This window comes from Mastigoproctus giganteus, chromosome 10 (assembly GCF_048544385.1).
Source record: "Mastigoproctus giganteus isolate SK-2022 chromosome 10, ASM4854438v1, whole genome shotgun sequence".
NCBI classification, from domain to species: Eukaryota; Metazoa; Arthropoda; class Arachnida; order Uropygi; family Thelyphonidae; genus Mastigoproctus; species Mastigoproctus giganteus.
The window spans coordinates 166,982,177-167,000,112 of NC_143584.1; the positions used below are offsets into that span (position 1 = coordinate 166,982,177).

General features: G+C 35.4%; 1 protein-coding gene across 6 annotated transcripts in view; it reads right to left on the reverse strand.

Annotated features, from left to right (window-relative positions):
• Positions 1-17,936, reverse strand: part of Nipped-A (Transcription-associated protein Nipped-A) — a 1,216,281-nt gene that overhangs the window by 809,138 nt on the left and 389,207 nt on the right. For all 6 annotated transcript variants that reach the window (XM_090382460.1, XM_090382459.1, XM_090382462.1 and 3 more), the window contains 2 exons: positions 11,790-11,990; positions 9,949-10,038 (listed from right to left, as the gene is read on the reverse strand). In XM_090382460.1, the coding sequence (XP_090238586.1) occupies positions 9,949-10,038; positions 11,790-11,990 (291 nt within the window). The remainder of the gene's footprint in view (positions 1-9,948; positions 10,039-11,789; positions 11,991-17,936) is intronic.

The following is a 17,936-nucleotide window of genomic DNA, read 5'->3' on the forward strand; positions in this document are numbered from 1 at the left end:
CCTTGGCCGATTAATTGTCAGTCGGCTTTTTGTCACTTAATCGGTTTTATTAATCAGCCATTTCCTGCTAAATTTAAGCCAGTTAATCACTACCAAGAGATTTCATCATACAACTTTGATAAACTGTATTGGATTAAGTAGACATTTTCTGAGTTTGGATGCTATTATAGCCAATTTAATTTTATTAATAGAGAGAATACAATAAAAAAAATGCAACTTAAAAGGTATTTTAATCAAATTTATTACCATTTTTTACGGTATAAAGGGAAAAAAAAAAAAAAACAAATAAAGTAGTTTTACGAAGAGTAATCAAAATTGAATCCTCTTAAATTGTAATGCAAAAACATCAGTTTCCACATTTTCAGCACACAGCCTATTTCTTGCAGGTTCATAAAAATTACCACTAGTACTAAATATTCTTTCACTTTCAACTGATGAATCTGGTGCACTTATATATTTCAAAGCCAGTTTACTCAGAAGAGGTAGTTTGTCTCGCATATCCAATCTTCCTTATATTTCAAGGGTACAGCTCTAAAATGGTGCTCGCAGGCCAGCTGCTAGATAGTCCACAAGACCAAACCTATTGGTAACTCTAGGAAGCTTCCGGATCAGATAGTGCTTAATCTTGCTGCCTCTACTCTGCCAGACAGTGACTAGAAGGAGAGCGAAAAGTGTTTACGTGGAGGGCATTGTCGAGACCACATAATATCAAGGAGCTGGATATATCCTTACCGTGTGTATATGCTATATCCAAAAATTACATTACAGCAGGCCCGCGTTATAACGTGGTTTGCTTTAGGCTGATTTGCTATAACACGGTTCGCTTTACGCTGATTCGCTATAAAGCTGTTCTTATATTATAACCCATATCTGACTATAACGCTGTCACAAATCACTATAATGCTCTTTTACAGATTGCATTTTAAGCATATTTAACGAAATCGCTTCATTTGATGGAGTCGATAGCTTGAAAATGAATAGCAAAAGAGCATTAAAACATTTCCCATGCCTACTTGACAAATTTTCCCACGCCGAGTGAAATTTTCTCGCATGCTCATTTAATTGTAAATTGACTTGTTACATAGTTCCGAGATCAACATTTTAAAAAATGATCAAGTATATTGCTTGTAATATTTGCGTTATGTACATTTATCCGAAATCTAGTCATCACTCAGTACAGTATTAGATTGTGCGTATCGGACAGTTTACTCGAACATTGTATCATAATTAATGCAACCAACACGGTTACATTTACGAAGAGTTAATAATGACGGATAAGAATGAAAGAGCCACAACGTCTGGACGCAGTATGAAGACTATAAATGTAAGAAAAAGACTGAATTTGAAAATTAAATGAGACGTTTTGAAGCCAATCGATTCTGGTCAACGACAAGCGGATGTGTGCCATAATTTAGGACAGGCAAGTTTAACTGTAAGAACAATTATAAAAAATAAAGAATTAATTTTAGCAGCAGGAAAGACAGTTGTTCCACTGCAAGCAACTAGGGCTAGGCCAGCTATTAGGATTGAAATGGAGAGACTCTAATTTTATTGAAGATAATATCCAATGCAGAATTCAGTTAAGTTAAATATTATAAAAAAGAAGGAAAAAATAGAGAGAGATTAGCCTATATGATGATCTGAAGAAAATTCACCAAAAAAAAAGCAGAACCATTTAAAACTAGTAAGGGCTGTTAAAATCCAGGGAGAAGCCACAAGTGCAGATCAAGGAGCCAGAACTTTCAAAAAAGAACTTGTTAAAATTATTGAAGAGTGATGTTATGTGTTATACTTCTCAACAAGGTTTTAACACAGATAAAGCAGGACTTTTGTGAAAACGAATGCCTAAAAGAAGTTTAATATTGAAAGAAGAAAAAAAAAAACATGCCAGATTTCAAAGCGGCGAATGATCGGTTGACTTTATTGTTGGGTGGTAATTTTAAATCCCGCTGTAGGGGATTTAAAATTAAAACCCCTTTTAGTTAACCAGGAAGAGGGCCAAAGTACAACCCAAAATTGACAAATTTTTCATGATTAAATTCTTAAATTAAATCAATTAAAATCAATTTAGATCAAAGAAATTCATGATTTTAATTGGAATTTAAAGTTTAATTTTGATACATAAACAGTTACCACATAATTATAAACGTATGTAATGCATTATATGTACAAATATTTGAATATTAAATATTTTGACGGACGTTTGTGCATCTTTTCACTACCGTTTATAATTGGTTAGGAAATATCTACGGCACCGACCGCAACTCAAAAATACATGTTACTTTATGGGAATGCTGCACTCACTTAGTGCGGATTCACTTAGCGCTCTGTTTTTCCGGAACGAATTATCAGCGTTAAGCAGGGATCACCTGTACTTCATACAGCATGTCCACCCCCACCTTTTCGTACTATTGAATACACGACGAATTCTCAAACCAACAGAGCGAACTCATCTGCGAAAACATCTAAACCTCCCAAACACTTCCTCGTTCATTTCACAAATATACATGGTCTCAGTTCTAATCTCAATGATGTCCATTTCCACTTACAGTCTACCAAATCCGATGTACTTTTTCTGACAAAATCTCAGTTATCGGGTGATTCAACTACTACTCGTCTCAGTTGTCCAAATTATTCGCTGTACGATTCCTTTCACTTCAAAGGTGGTATTTGTGCATATGTCCACTTTAATATTCCCTGTCAGAGACTTTGAAATTTGGAATCTCCTCTTTTTGATTTTCTCTGGCTTAAAATCTCCCTACCACATTCTGTCAAATTCATCTGTTGCCTCTATTGTTCTCCTAATTCCACTAAACACTTGGACCTCTGACTTCCTCTCTTTGAAACTTGACTTTCTCCAGTTCAATTTTCCTAACAGTGAGGTAATTTTCTTTGATGATTTTAATGCTCACAATGTGAAAATTAAAACCACTAAGGAAAATTACCTCATTCCAGCCGGATTCTATTTTCTTAAAATTAACTCCAGCTGGTCGAGATGCTGAGGCTTTTGAAATTATTAATGACCTTGCACAGACTGTTCATTTACCTGCCAGAATATGATACAATCCTAACCATGCAGCTAACATGCTTGAACCTTTTCTCACAACCAACCCTGCTAAGTACACAGTTCAGGTTAGTGGTCTTCTAGGCATCTCTGATCACAACTTGGTGATGGTTTCTTGTCCAATGACGCCTTTCTCTTGTGCCTATTCTCAACCTCATGTTTTTTGGCATTACAAGAATGCAAAATGGGATGATCTGCAAGATTTCTTCTTTTCCTTGGTTGGATTACTGTTTCAAAACTTATTCTTGTAGGGATGGAATCCTTTATCCCACACTCCACCATAAAATTTTGTCCTTTATCTAAACCTTGGTTTTCAATAAATGTGTTAAGGCTGTTCAAGAGAAGAAAGTTGCATATCATAATTGGCTTTTTCCCAAATCTCAATGTTCATTTTCTGCCTACACCAAAGCTCGTAACAACCCCCTCCCCACATACTTCTCCTTCAACCCATGCAAGGTGCTAAGTACTATAAGTTTTGATACCTTTCGTGTTTGGGGTTCTCATTATAAAAAAAAAAAAAATTGTAATGCAGTATTTAATCAGCCCAAACCAGGTTTCAAACAGGCTAAGAGTAGAAAACATTTTTCTTGGCCAAATGGTAACCAAGCTTTCTGATCTCTTGTCAAAGATATTGGCCGCAACTATTGCCCATCTGTGTTCCCACCTCCTATCAAAACCAGATGGTTCTACTGTCACTTCATCCAAAGATAAAGCTAACCTGGTAGCATCCTATTTTTCTTCCAACTCATGTATTCATGATCGTGGTAAGCCACCTCATGCCATTCCCAGTATGGACAAATTCAATGGAAGACTTTAGTGAAACTCAAGCAGTTGCTTTTGACATTTCAAAGGCTTTTGATTGTGTCTGGCATAAAAGTCTTCTAAATAAGCTTCCATTTTATGGTTTGCCAACTGTTTTGTGTAACTGGGTATCCAGTTTTTTTTTTTCTGACCGCTCACTGCTGGTGATGGTAGATGGCACTCTGCCTTCTAACTTCTCTACTAATGCTGGTGCACCCCAGGGTTCAGTTCTTTCTTCCACTCTTTTCCTCTTGTATATTAATGACCTTGTTTCATTGACTGGATTTCCTATCCATAGTTTTGTTGATGGTAGCAAATTGCATTCCACCTTCCATTTTGAGAAAGCTTTCCCTCCACAAACAGCTTCAACTTCTCAAATGTCTACTATCAATTCCTTAAACTGATCTCCATGTAATTCTCTAGTGGGTTGAAGAAGATAACTTAGTTGATTTCAATCCTTCTAAAACTCAGTCCTGTCTTACATCTCACAAAAACAATTCTTCTACTCTTATGCTTATCTTTAGTGACATTCCAGTTTCTATGCAAGTTGATATATCTCTATTGGGAATTACCCTGACTTCTAATTTCTCTTGGAATAAGCACATTACAAATGTTGCTCCCTCTGCATCTAAAAAATTTGGTTTCTCTTTCGATATTACTTTTCTTCCAAACAGCTGTTCACTCTGTACAAATCGCAAATCCGCCCTACCATTGAATATTGTTCCCACAACTGGGGCAGCATCCCCAAAGCATCTCTCAGGCTTCTAGATTCCAATCAAAAGATGGCAGTTAGGTTAATTATTGACTCATCTCAAACAGTCTCTCCACTTTATGTCTCATAGACATTCTATTTCTGCTGTATGCCTTTTCTATAGATACTTCCATGGGCACTGTTCCTCTGAATTGGCTTCTAGAATTCCCGCTATCTCTCTCTCTCTCTCTCTCTCTCTTCCAAAACATTCCAAACATATGCCACAACCAGTCAACATCCTTTTACTGTCAAACTTCAAATTCACCTAACCAACTTATCTTCTTCCTTATTTATTCATTCAACTTCCATTTTCCGGAACAACCTTCCTTCATATGTATTTACTGAAAATTATAACCTACATAATTTCAAGTCTAATGTCAACAAATATCTTCTTTATCTTCTCAACCTTCAACCTATACATTGTACTAAGTACTAACGGCTCTAATCCCTCTCGTGTTTGGGGGTTTCATTAAAAAAAAAAATATATGGGACTCAGTTTAGACTTCATCATTAGTTGTTATTGTAGACAACTAATGATGCACTGCAATTTTCTTTCGAATTATTAATACCAAAAAATACATATAAAACCCTATCATTATTTAGATACAAAAATGCTTTAAATTCATAAGCAGGAATACAAGTGAAATTAAAGTTTGTGCAAATAAGAATTCTTATCCTTAAATTTAATTGAAAAGCAACTAATTTATTACACTTCATTTGTAAGCTTTCTATACAAAGGGTACTAGGAAAGTTTTGCAATATGACGCAACAATGAATCACAGGAAGCTGCTTGTTGCTGCATGTTGAGACATGTTCATACGTGCATAGTAGCCGCCGCGCCAAGTTGATGGGCTCAGTTATTCATTAGTAGTGAGAGTGTAAAGTGCTTGCGATGGCATCGTGGTCACGAAATGAGATAAGGACAGTTTTGCGGTATAATTTCGTGCGTGGTTTAACCATAGACCAGTGCTTAGAAGAAATGACTCTTGCACTAGATGATGATTGTCCACATCGTACAACGATATTCAGGTGGTATAGAGAATTCCAAAGGGGAAATTTCACTCTGGAGGATTCTGAGAGGCTGGGAAGGCCACGAACGTCAGTTACGGAGGAAAACGTTATTGCTGTGAGGAAAATGCTTGACAAAAACAGGCGAGTGACCTACCAACAGATAGAGGATACTTTGGGCCTAAATGCACCAGCAATTCGTTCGATTCTGCAAGATCATTTGCACATGAAAAAACTTTGTTCTCTCTGGGTGTCGCATCAACTGACTGAAGAGCAGATGACACAACGTGTGACTTGGTGCCGGGAGATGTTAAAAAAGTTTGATAAGGGACAATCTCGGTATGTGAACAACATCGTGACAGGTGACGAGACTTGGCTGTACTATTACGATCTGCCGACCAAGGCTCAAAACAAAGTTTGGGTCTTTGATGATGACGACACACCCGTAATTGTCAGAAAATCCCGATCTGTAAAGAAGAAAATGATAGCTGTATTTTTCAAATCGAGTGGAATTGTGGAACGTGTCGTTTTGGACACGCAGAAGACAGTCACAGCTGAGTGGTATACTGAACAATGCCTGCCTAAAGTCATTGGATCTATGAAGACCTGCGGCCAAAGTCTAGAATGGACACCTGGTACCTCGATCACGATAATGCTCCAGCTCACCGCGCCAAAGCCTGCACCGAATATTTGACCACGACAGGACTGAAACTTCTCGAGCACCCTCCCTACAGTCCAGACCTTGCTCCCTGCGACTTTGCACTGTTCCCGCATGTGAAAATGAAGCTAAAAGGGAGGCGGTTTTCCAGTGATGAGGACCTTCTACGGGCTTGGGACGAGTGTGCTTTACTCCCTAGTGAAACTTGGCAGAACTGGTTTAAAGATTGGTTTCGGAGGATGGAGAGGTGTATTGAATGTAGAGGAAATTACTTTGAAAAAATTAAATAAATAAAGCTGTATTGCAAAACTTTCCTAGTACCCTTTGTATATTAGACCAGATAAAGCAACAACAGAATGCTGGTGTGAGTTAGGTTTTATGCCTTGCTGTACAATATTTTGAAAGAGGAAACAAAAATGAAGATCTGCAATACACATTCACTTGATAAATATTTCATTCACGAGGTTAGAATTCCATGCAGGTATTTTTCAATAAATTTGTTTTCTAGGCATATTTGCCATCTTTAGCTAAGAAGGAGAATTCAAGGTAAGTTAGACCCTTTTTTACTATGGAACCAAAGTCAAGAGAATGGCAAAGGGATATTACCTTTATTTACAATCATCATTGGGGGCAGAACAATAAGTGTTAAGAGATATTTTTGTCTTGAAAAGCATCTCTAGAACATGCATGATAACAACAAAATCAGTTAACTTATATTAAGAAGTATAAAGGGCAATAAGGAATCTTTTCCTGTAAAATAAAGAATTCAAAAACTATTCAAATGAAGTCTTATGACATTTTATACCTTTGGTATAGACTTAAATACAGGTTGCCACCTTTACCTTAACTATATCCTAACCTTTATCATAGTTGCTGCTATGATAAGACTGAGAACTTAATACTGATGAACATTTGTACTTGAATGTATACAATGTTACAAGAGTCAATACTAAATCTCTCTTTTAACATATATAAGCATCTTTATTAAATATTGACATCAAGGTTTCTCGGCCTGTGCATTTATAAAAAGAGAACTCAGCAACTAATGTACTGAACAGTTTGTTTTATCTTACCAATTATCATTATTTTTAAGTTTAATGTTTTTATTTTGTCACAGATGTGTTATTTTGTTTGAACTTGTTGGTTTTAAAGAACTGAGCAGAAAACTGTGCAACATTTGACAGTCAATCTAGTTTTCATTTATATTTAACCATTGCTTTTTTCATAGACAGAACAACATTTTACAGTTATTCAATTAAAATCTGGTAACTTCAAAGTTAAAAGATAAAATTAGACAGGCATAGTAACAGTATCACCACCTATTCCATCACGTTCCCATCTTTGAATAACATCTACCACAGTGGATTTTGGGAAGGTAAGACAAGTCTCAGGCATTCAAAGAAAAGTCACTTATGTTGTAAGGAATCATCATCTCACACTAAAAGTTTAAGTTCTACAATCCACACTGGCTTCTAGCAAATTGCTGCTGCTGCACAGGCAGATCCATGACATTTATATAAATAGTTGATAGCATGTGTGGAACAGCAGACAATATTAGTGGAGTATTCTAACACTTTAGGTTATTTATTGCATAAAGATATATAAGATCCATACCAGTACAGTGTACCCCTGCTTTACAATATTAATCCATTCCAGAGACACCATCGTATCGTTCAAATATTGTAATGTGAACCCAATAACACATGGTTTTTAGGTAATTCATTCTAAGACCTCAGAAGTTGAAATTTTCGTAATATAACTAAGTTTATCTCCTTAAAAGATAATTTTTATAATGGATTAAAGCACAACACAAAAAATCACTTCAACTCAAGGAAGCAAAAACAAAACATGCAGCCAACATGTTAACAAACACTGCTATTGGCTGAGAGGAAGGACCACTTAGCTCTTCCTCCCAGCGTTTGTTAATGGGTTGGCCACACGTTGGTCCGGTCGCAGACAATCGTAAGCACATCCCATTGTAAACTGAAATAAGTAGGCACTTGTTAACATGATCATTGGTTAGTGGAATCAGGTACTTTAATTTCAAAAAACCAATTCAAATCATTAAAATGCACTATGCTGTCATCGTTATCATATATTCGGTTATAAGAATCAATTCTGAACGACTTTGTGATATTTTTCTAAAGCACATTTCTGGAGGTCATCACTAAAAAACAATAAAAGCAATTTGCACTTTCCAGTTTATTGGGCATTTCTGTTAGTGAAATCTATTATAAACAGGTAGTAAACTTGAACATATTGCATTTGCAAAAATACCAATAGCTGGAATTCTATAGATTTTTATATTATTGAGGTGAAATGTGTTTCCCTTCCATGAAATCTTCAATCATATAAAAAAACAAATAAATTTTCAGAATCTTCTCTTCATTCCTATTTTTTAAGCTTTGTCAACTTCTTATTCCGTATCTCACTTGCGTGTATTGTGTTAGTTGTAATTTGTGCATGCCATGTCTTTTGTTATTGATTACTTATCTTTTTTACTGTTTTAAATTTACAATCCCCCTTCCCCCCAAAAAAAGTCAGTGAACAGAAATATCAATTAATAAGTATGCATATATTACAGTATTAATTAAGTCATGCACATAGGCATAAATTTATTTTTATTTTACTAACCTGTGGAAAATATTCTTCCGATTTTCACGTATCATTTAATTTTGTTAATTGGTAAGATAATAAAATGTAAATTTGTGCTTAATGTATCTTTACTTTTATAGCATGTGGATAATATTCCTCCTATTTTTGCTTATTAGAATCGCCATTTAATATAATTAAAATTCAATTCACAAACGTGAACACAACAACCGGTGCTTAAAACGTATCCTATAGCAAACGATATTTTATTATGGAGAGTCTATCATAAAGAATTTGATCATATAATGAACCAATCAAAGTGGGAGTCCACTGTACATGAAAATCAATAGTAAAAATGAAGATAGGAGAAGGTTAGTTTTGAAGGCAGACAAAACATTTTAAGTAGTGGGATTGGTTTGGTAAAGCTATACGACTCTATAAGGAAAAATAAAACAGATATGATCAGATAGAGAAATTCAATTCCCATTAGAAATGTTCGAGAAACATCAACTTCTTTTGTGAAATGTGCCCGAATACCCTAAGTCTTTTGTAACGTTCATCTGGATGAAGAATTAAATCTATTTTTGTATTCCCCATAAATTCTGCAATTTTCTATAGTTTCACCATGTACCATTCTGCGTATGAAGTCGGACCCGTTGCTTTTACAATCATCTCTAGTAATGGTTTGCTGAAAGTCACTAGCAGGGATAAAGTTGATAAAATCATCAATTTTACAATGCAAGATGGCATTCCATTATAAATACTTAGCTTTCACCTGAATCACATAACATTAATGATTAGAAATGATTTTTGTGTACTGTCATACATAAGTGAATGCACAATGCAAATGCCTCTGGATCCTCAGAGAAAACATTCTGTGGCACCAGATCTGCAAAAAAATTTTCAAAGAACCACTAATTTCCCACAAGATATTTGAAATGACTTCAAAAATTATACAAACTCTTCCCTAAACTATGTGTCAATTAGAATGGAAAAGATTTCCTTTCAAATGTTGTGTGAAAGACAAGCAAATTAAAATTAAATAACAAACAATGCCAAGCAAAATGAACTTACTTTTTCAACAGGCAGAGCAACTGGTGGCTTATGGTCTTGAAAATAAATTGTGATACAAGGTCCCACACTATCACGATCATTGTATTCTAGCTATATAAAAATAAACAGAAAAACAGTTTCAAAAATATTGTTGTTGTTCTATTAACGCTATGATAACAAGGAAAAAATAGTTTTGGTGAAACTTTATTAAGCAGTTCCTATTTGTGTTCCTTCCTGATGAGGTAGAACATGCATTGAAGAAAATGAAGAATCAGAAAGCCCCAGGGGAAGAAGAATTTACTGTAGCATTATTAAAATTGGGAGGAAGAGACATAACACAAAAACTGGCAAGGTTCTTCACAAAGTGCATTAGAAAAGGTGTGACGCCAAAGCAGTGGAATAATGCAATCATAGTTTTGCTGCATAAGAAAGGAGATAAATCAGAAATTGGAAATTATAGACCAATTAGCTTGTTATCTCACATCTACAAGTTGTTCACAAGGGTCATTACTAACAGATTAGAAAGAATACTTGATGAGAATCAACCGAAATAGCAAGCTGGCTTTAGGACAGGATTCTCAACTATGGATCACCTTCACGTAATATCACAGCTAATGGAGAAAGCAAATGAATATAAAGCATCATTATGCCTGGCATTTGTGGATTATGAAAAGGCATTTGACTCCATACAGCATAAGGCAATGTTTCGGGCACTGGAAAGACAAGGCATAGATACCCCACATATTATGATTTTGAAGAAAATATATGAGAGTGCTACCTCCTTTATTAGACTAGACAAAAACAGTAGGAAATTTAAAATTGAGAAAGGAGTTCGACAAGGAGACACAATATCTCCGAAGCTGTTTACTACTGCCCTTGAGGAAGCTTTCAGAAGATTAGATTGGTCGCAGAAAGGAGTCAGTGTGAACGGAGAGTACCTAAACCATTTACGATTTGCAGATGACATTGTGGTCATAAGCCATGATACCAAAGAATTAGAGGAAAATCTTAATCAGTTATGCAGAGTTAGTAAGGATTTTGGACTAAAAATGAATATGGCTAAAACAAAAGTAATGATGAACAATTATGCCACAGAAAGGGAAATAATGATTGGAGGAGCAGTAATTGAAAAGGTGGCATATACTTATCTGGGACAAGTTATTAGCCGTAATAATGACAAATGGCTGGAAGTCAAGAGAAGAATAAATTTTGGATGGATAGCATTCAGGAAATATAGTCACATACTGAAGAGCAATATCCCAGTTTGTCTGAAACGTAAAATAATGAATCAATGTATACTCCCCACCATGACTTATGGAAGTGAAACTTGGGCACTCACCAAAAGAATGGAAGAGAAGCTGAGGACTACACAGCAAAGAATGGAATGAATTATATTGGGAATCAGACTGTTAGATAAGTAGAGAAACACATGGATTAGGCAGCAAACTCAAGTAAAGGACATTTTATCAAAACTAAAGAACTAAAATGGTCTTGGGCAGGACACATAGCTCGAAGACATGATGACAGACGGACTAAGAAAATAACAGAATGGTACCCAAGAGGAGCTAGAAGAAAACCTGGAAGACAAAGGCGGAGATGGATAGATGAAATTCATGAGCTTGTGGGTAGTAAATGGATGGCCAGTGCTCAAAACAGAAGGAACTGGAAAGTTGCTGGAGAGGCCTTCATCGTGCAGTGGATTGAAAATGGCTGATGACGATGATGATTTGTGTTCACCCTAACATTAAATATTAGGATAAGTAAAAAACTGAAGCAATAATATACTGTTATTAGAGAAATTACAGGAAATTAGACTAAATGAGAATTATCAATTTTAAAAGAAATTAAAAATGCAAACTTACCTTTTGTGGTTCCACCATCATTTTTCTATTACCACCACCAAACTTTCCCAAAACTCTAAAAGCTACTTGTGCAATACTATCAACTGGATTACGGAGAGTTCTCCATAATGCTTGCATTAATTCTGCTCTAACTGGTTGTATATGATCATACAGAAAATCTGGCTGTAAGTTATCAACACACAGTTCCAATGTCCGCAATCCCTACAAAAGTATTTTGATGACTATTTAGGCAGATATTTTTATGAATTAAATTTCAAGTAAAGTAAAAACTGCCATATCTGTTCAAATCTAAGCCTATTATGAATGTAAGCTGGTCACCTGAACTCAAATGAACTAGTGATGGGAATTTATATGAAATATAAATTACATTTTACAGCTTTGTACTGGTATATATTTTTTGGCAATATAGTTAAAAATTGGTCCAGTTTGTGTCTGTATCATTCCCAATACTATTTTACGCATATTGTTCCTTATTATCCCTCTAAGCGTAGTCTTCATCATCATTCACTGCATTTAACATGGAATATATTTCTGAAGCTATCGCAACAATATCGATTTACATATGACATCAAAGTGTTTACTCATAAATTAATCTGTCTCTGAAAAGTTTGTCTATTATAACTTCAAATGCATAAATCATTACAAGTTTAATTATAAAGTTATTCTAAACCTATAGCTTCTCAAGACTGTTCCTTAATGAAATCAGAGAAAAATAATATCTTTAACAGTAGTAATGTTGCCTGACAAGCACACTTTCATTAAAATGAAATAGAACCTCGTAGAAGGAAGCCACTTTTCTGCATTCTGCTTAAAGTGGTTTAATTTTGGTAATATGCAGTTACATCATAGACTAGAAATTCTATTTGAACTTCACTTCACACAAGTTTCAACTTTTATCTACCTGTCCTGAACTGTGCACAAAGGAATGAAGAAATGGAAGATCTCTGATGTCCTAACAGTCTGAGTCCATATAGTCACCTAGTGATTGGCTGGATCTTTTCATGAACATAGTTAAAAACTGTAGGGGTCTACAGTTAGTCTTGGAATGTTGTTTCCTAGAAGGCTGTGCTGCAATTTCATGCTGAGAGAGAGAGAGAGAGAGAGAGAGAGAGAGAGAGAGAGAGAGAGAGAGAGAGAGAGAGAGATGTTTTACTGTTGGTAGCAATAAAACCTTTGAGATGTGGCAGGGATCCACGCAGATCCTGTGTTGGATTGCTATATAACATGCCAACATAACTTTCAAAAAGCTGGATATCAAGCACTTTTAAGCATGATGAAAACGGTTTTTGAAAACTAAAATATGAAAAACAGGAGATGTTTTGCAAATGCCAGGAATACTTCCGAACGTTTTTAAGGTTCCAGCTAACAGAGAAGTTTTCCTTAAATTTTTGCTGTTTTGTTTACTTAAATTGGCATATTAATTTATTTTCTAGAAGTAGCTTTATATTCCTAGTTACGATACTTAGTTTAATTTGAACTTAGATAGAGATTTTGTAGGTTATTACTTAGTATCGTAAGGGTATCCAATCCATGTGTTAGTTGTTGTTGTTGGAGGTTTTACGGCACAACAGCAGCTTAAGGCCATTATGCGCCCATGTGTTAGACAAGATTTAGTAGCTCCAGTGAACGTTAAGTTTTTAATTATATTTAGCTGTTTTATTGACTTAACTGTTATATTAAATTATTTTCTATCAGTAGCTTATAGACCTAATCAAGTTTATTTTCAATTTAGATAGTGATTTTGAAAGTTAATTAATATTTAGTGTCCATAGATTTACTGTTCATAAGTTGCCACCATTGTTATACGATACAACGTATATCCCGAACTAAATAGCGGAAGGTTTAATGTAAAAATAAAAAGCGAAACGCGTAACACAGTATTAGAAATCTGTTAGCTTAGTATAGTATAGTACTATCAATTAATCAGTAAAACTTATTAAATTTCATTGTCAATTGAATTGTATTTATTTAATTAAATACCTATAATGAACTAGATTTTACAAACATAACATTATAAATGAATATAAAATAATTTGAAAGGAGATACAAAAGTCATATAACGTAACTCAGAGATAATACTCAATACTGGAATATATATATATATATAATTATACATATATTTGAATAACGTTTGAAATAGTTGGAAACTGAATCAGTCATAATAAAAATAAAATAAAAAGGTAAAGCAAACATCACAGGCAGTAAAAAGCATATTCCTCTACACGATGCTTGAAATATAACAATAAAAATAAAAATAAATTAGAATAAGAATTAAAAAAATAAAAAATAATGCCATCAGCATGGCAAGACAGAAGAGCAAAAATAGTCAAAATTAAACATAACGATCAAACCAACAGGCAGGGAAGAGAGTAAAAATATTGCAGCAGAAACTCTAAGGTAATTTAGAACATCTAAATGTAAAGATAATAAAACAATAATCCATTAACTTTTGAATGCCAATTAAATAGAAATTTAACGGCGCCCCCTCTGACAGGCACCAGGTCCAAATTAATGTGAAATATCACCAACAGAGATGTAAACCACTACAATAAAAATAAAATAAAACAAAAATAAACCAAAAATAGACTGTTCCATTATGCCCCATCTCAACAGAGAACCACAAGCCTGCACTTCGATCGCTAGACTGATCTTTCGATCGGTAGGCGGACTGATCGTTCGATCAACTAGCCTTTGCGACAATTTCTTCCAGGTTGTCTCTCTCTCCGTCATTGTCTTCCAGGTTTTCTTCTAGCTCCACTTGGTTACCATTCTGTTATACTCTTAGTCCATCTGTCATTATGTCTTCAAGCTACATGTCCGCCCAAGATCATTTTAGTTCTTTAGTTTTGATAAGAATGTCCTTTACTTGAGTTTGCTGCCTAATCCATGTGTTTCTCTTCTTATCTAACAGTCTGATTCCCAAAATGTGTGCTAGATAACTCGTTCCATTCTTCGTTGTGCCGTTCTCAGTTTCTCTTCCATTCTATTGGTGATTGCCCAAGTTTCACTTCCATGTCAAGGTGGGATATTGCTCCTCAGTATGTTACTATATTTCCTGAAATGCTATCCATCCAAAATTTATTTTTCTCTTGACTTCCAGCCATTTATCACAGCCAATGACTTGTCCCAGATAAGTATATATGACTCCAACTTTTCAATTACTGCTCCTTCAATCATCATAACCCTTTCTATGGCATACTTATTCATCATTACTTTTGTTTTAGCCATATTCATCTTTAGTCCAAATCCTTACTAACTCTGAATAACTGATTAAGGTTTTCCTTTAATTCTTTGGGATTATGGTTTATGACAACAATGTCATCTGCAAAGCATAAATGGTTTAGGTACTCTCCATTCACACTGACTCCTTTCTGCAACCAGTCTAATCTTCTGAAAGCTTCCTGAAGGGCAGCAGTAAACAACTTCGGAGATATTGTCTTTTTGTCGAACTCCTTTCTCAATTTTAAATTTGCTAAGGTCTTTGTCTAGTCTAATAAAGGAGGTAGCGTTCTCATATAGTTTCTTCAAAATCATAATATATGGGGTATCTATGCCATGTCTTTCCAGTGCCCGAAACATTTCCTTATGCTGTATGGAGTCAAATGCCATTTCATAATCCACAAATGCCAGGCATAATGGTGTTTTATATTCATTTTAGCCATATTCATCTTTAGTACTACACTTAAGGTGGTAGAAACTGAAAAAGACCTGGGATTAATTGTGCAGTCAGATATGAAATTTTCTGAGCAATGCAGACAGGCTGCCAGGGCAGGTCATGGGGTTTTGTCAATGATATATAGGAATTTTGCTAGCAGGGAGAAGGAGGTGATTGTCCCTCTGTATAAGGCAATGGTCAGGCAACACCATGAGTACTGCGTACAGGTCTGGAGGCCTCATTTTAGGAAGGATGTAGATTTACTTGAGTGTGTACAGAGAAGGGCAACAAGATTGGTGAGGGGAATGAAGGGATCCTCTTTCCAAGAGAGGCTTAAGTTCTGCAAATTGCAGTGGCTGGAGACTAGGCACCTGCGCGGTGATCTCATTGAGGTGTATAAGGCCTTGAATGGGTTGAGCACGCTGAATTCTGATGGGATCCTTCCACTTGTTCAGATTACGAACCTAAGGGGGCATAAATTTATTCAAATTAAGAAAAGACAGATGTCGAATAGATGTGCGGAAATTTGCCTTTGGCCCGCGGGTGGTTAATTGCTGGAACAAACTTCTATCTGTCGTTGTGGTAGTTAACAGGTTAAATAAATTTAAGAAGGAACTGGACAGGCATTTGGAGGGAATGGTGTGATTTTTTTTTTTGGCTGATGCTGCATAAGCTCGTACAGTTGCTTTCTTGCATCACATGCCACTACTACTACTATTTGCTTTCTCCATTAGCTGTGACATTACGCTAAGGTGATCCATAGTTGAGAATCCTGTCCTAAATCCAGTTTGCTCTTTCAGTTGATTCTCATCAAGTATTCTTTCTAATCTGTTAGTAATGACCCTTGTGAACAACTTGTAGATGTGGGATAACAAGCTAATTGGTCCATAATTTCCAATTTCTGATTTATTTCCTTTCTTATGCAGCAAACTATGATTGCATTATTCCACTCCTTAGGCATCACACCTTTTCTAATTCATTTTATGAAGAGTCTTGCCAGTTTTTGTGCTATGTCTCTTCCTCCCAATTTTAACAACTCTACAGTAACTTCATCTTCCCCTGAGGCTTTCTGATTCTTCATTTTCCTCAGCACAAGTTCTACCTCATCATTAAGGATATCTGGGATGTCATATGTGTTACTAATTTGCAATCCATCTTCCCCACTGCTGGCATCATTCCCTCGCTCCTTGTATAATTCTCTATGGTAGTCTTCCATAGAGAATTATGCCTTTGAATTTGAATTTGAATTATGCCTTCTCTGCATATTTATAAGTACTGCTATTTATAAGTACACCATTGCTATTTTTCAGTTTCAGTATAATTTGTCTTTCTGTGTTACTTCCAATGGCTGCTGATCTAAGTCCTTTGTTTTCCCTTAATGCTTGTTCTACTTTACTTGTGTTAAATTTTTTAATGTCCTCTCTGAGTCTCTTTCTAATGGCTTCGCATAACTGTGTATATTCAAATTTCTCCTTGTTAGTGTTTATCTTGCTCCTTGTTTGTCATCTTCGATTCATCATTACAAGTGTTTCTTGACTAATTTTTTCTTCTTTGCATTTCTTTTTACCTATAGGTTTCTTGTGCTTTATCACTTTCAGAAAGTTGTAATATTCTTTGTCAATATCTTGCTCCTGAACAGTCTGCAGAAGCTAAAAACTTGTTCTTAAGTTCCAGTACATACTGCTTTTTCTCCTCTTCTGTTATCTCAAAGGCCTTCGTATTATTTACTCGAATCAGTTTTTTCCCTTTTTCTTCCATCTATATCAAGTGTGCATCTTACCATACTGTGATCACTTCCAACATTTACCTTGTTCAGGACAGTAAGATCATTCATGATAAATCTTCTGTTAGTGAGGATGAAGTCGATTTCATTAGTTGTTAACCTATTTGGGCCCTTCCATGCCCACTTTCTGTTCACCCTTTTCTTGAAAAAGATGTTCATTACTGACAATCCTCCAGTTTCTTCAAATTCCACAAGTCTTTCACCTCTTTCATTAATTTTTCACCAATTCCAAAATTTCCTATAATTCCCCTTTCTGCACTGCTTTTGTCTCTTTCCAACCTTAGCATTGAAGTCCCCCATAATGATAGTGTAGTAGGTTTTCTGGTCATCTAGAAGGCTCTCAATTTCGGTGTACATTTCTTCAACCTCTTCATCATCGTGGCTCGATGTTGGTGCATAAATCATTATAACTTTTAGCTTGTACCTCTTAGAAATACTGAGTAGTACTCTTGACCAGAAAGCCAACTGCACCTTTGCTCCTTTCACTGTTTCCTTTGGTGTACAGCAGATTTTAACTTGATAAATTTATAAGTGATTATTTCTTCCAAACCGATGATATTCCAATTCACAATTTCTAATTCCTTTTCTAGATTTAATATCCTGTCTTCACCAATGAGCGATCTTACATTGTAACAGGCCAAGTTTGGTTTCCGAGCATGGCAGCCTGGTCGTACCCAAAGATTGTTAGCACCCTCTGCTTCCACTCTGA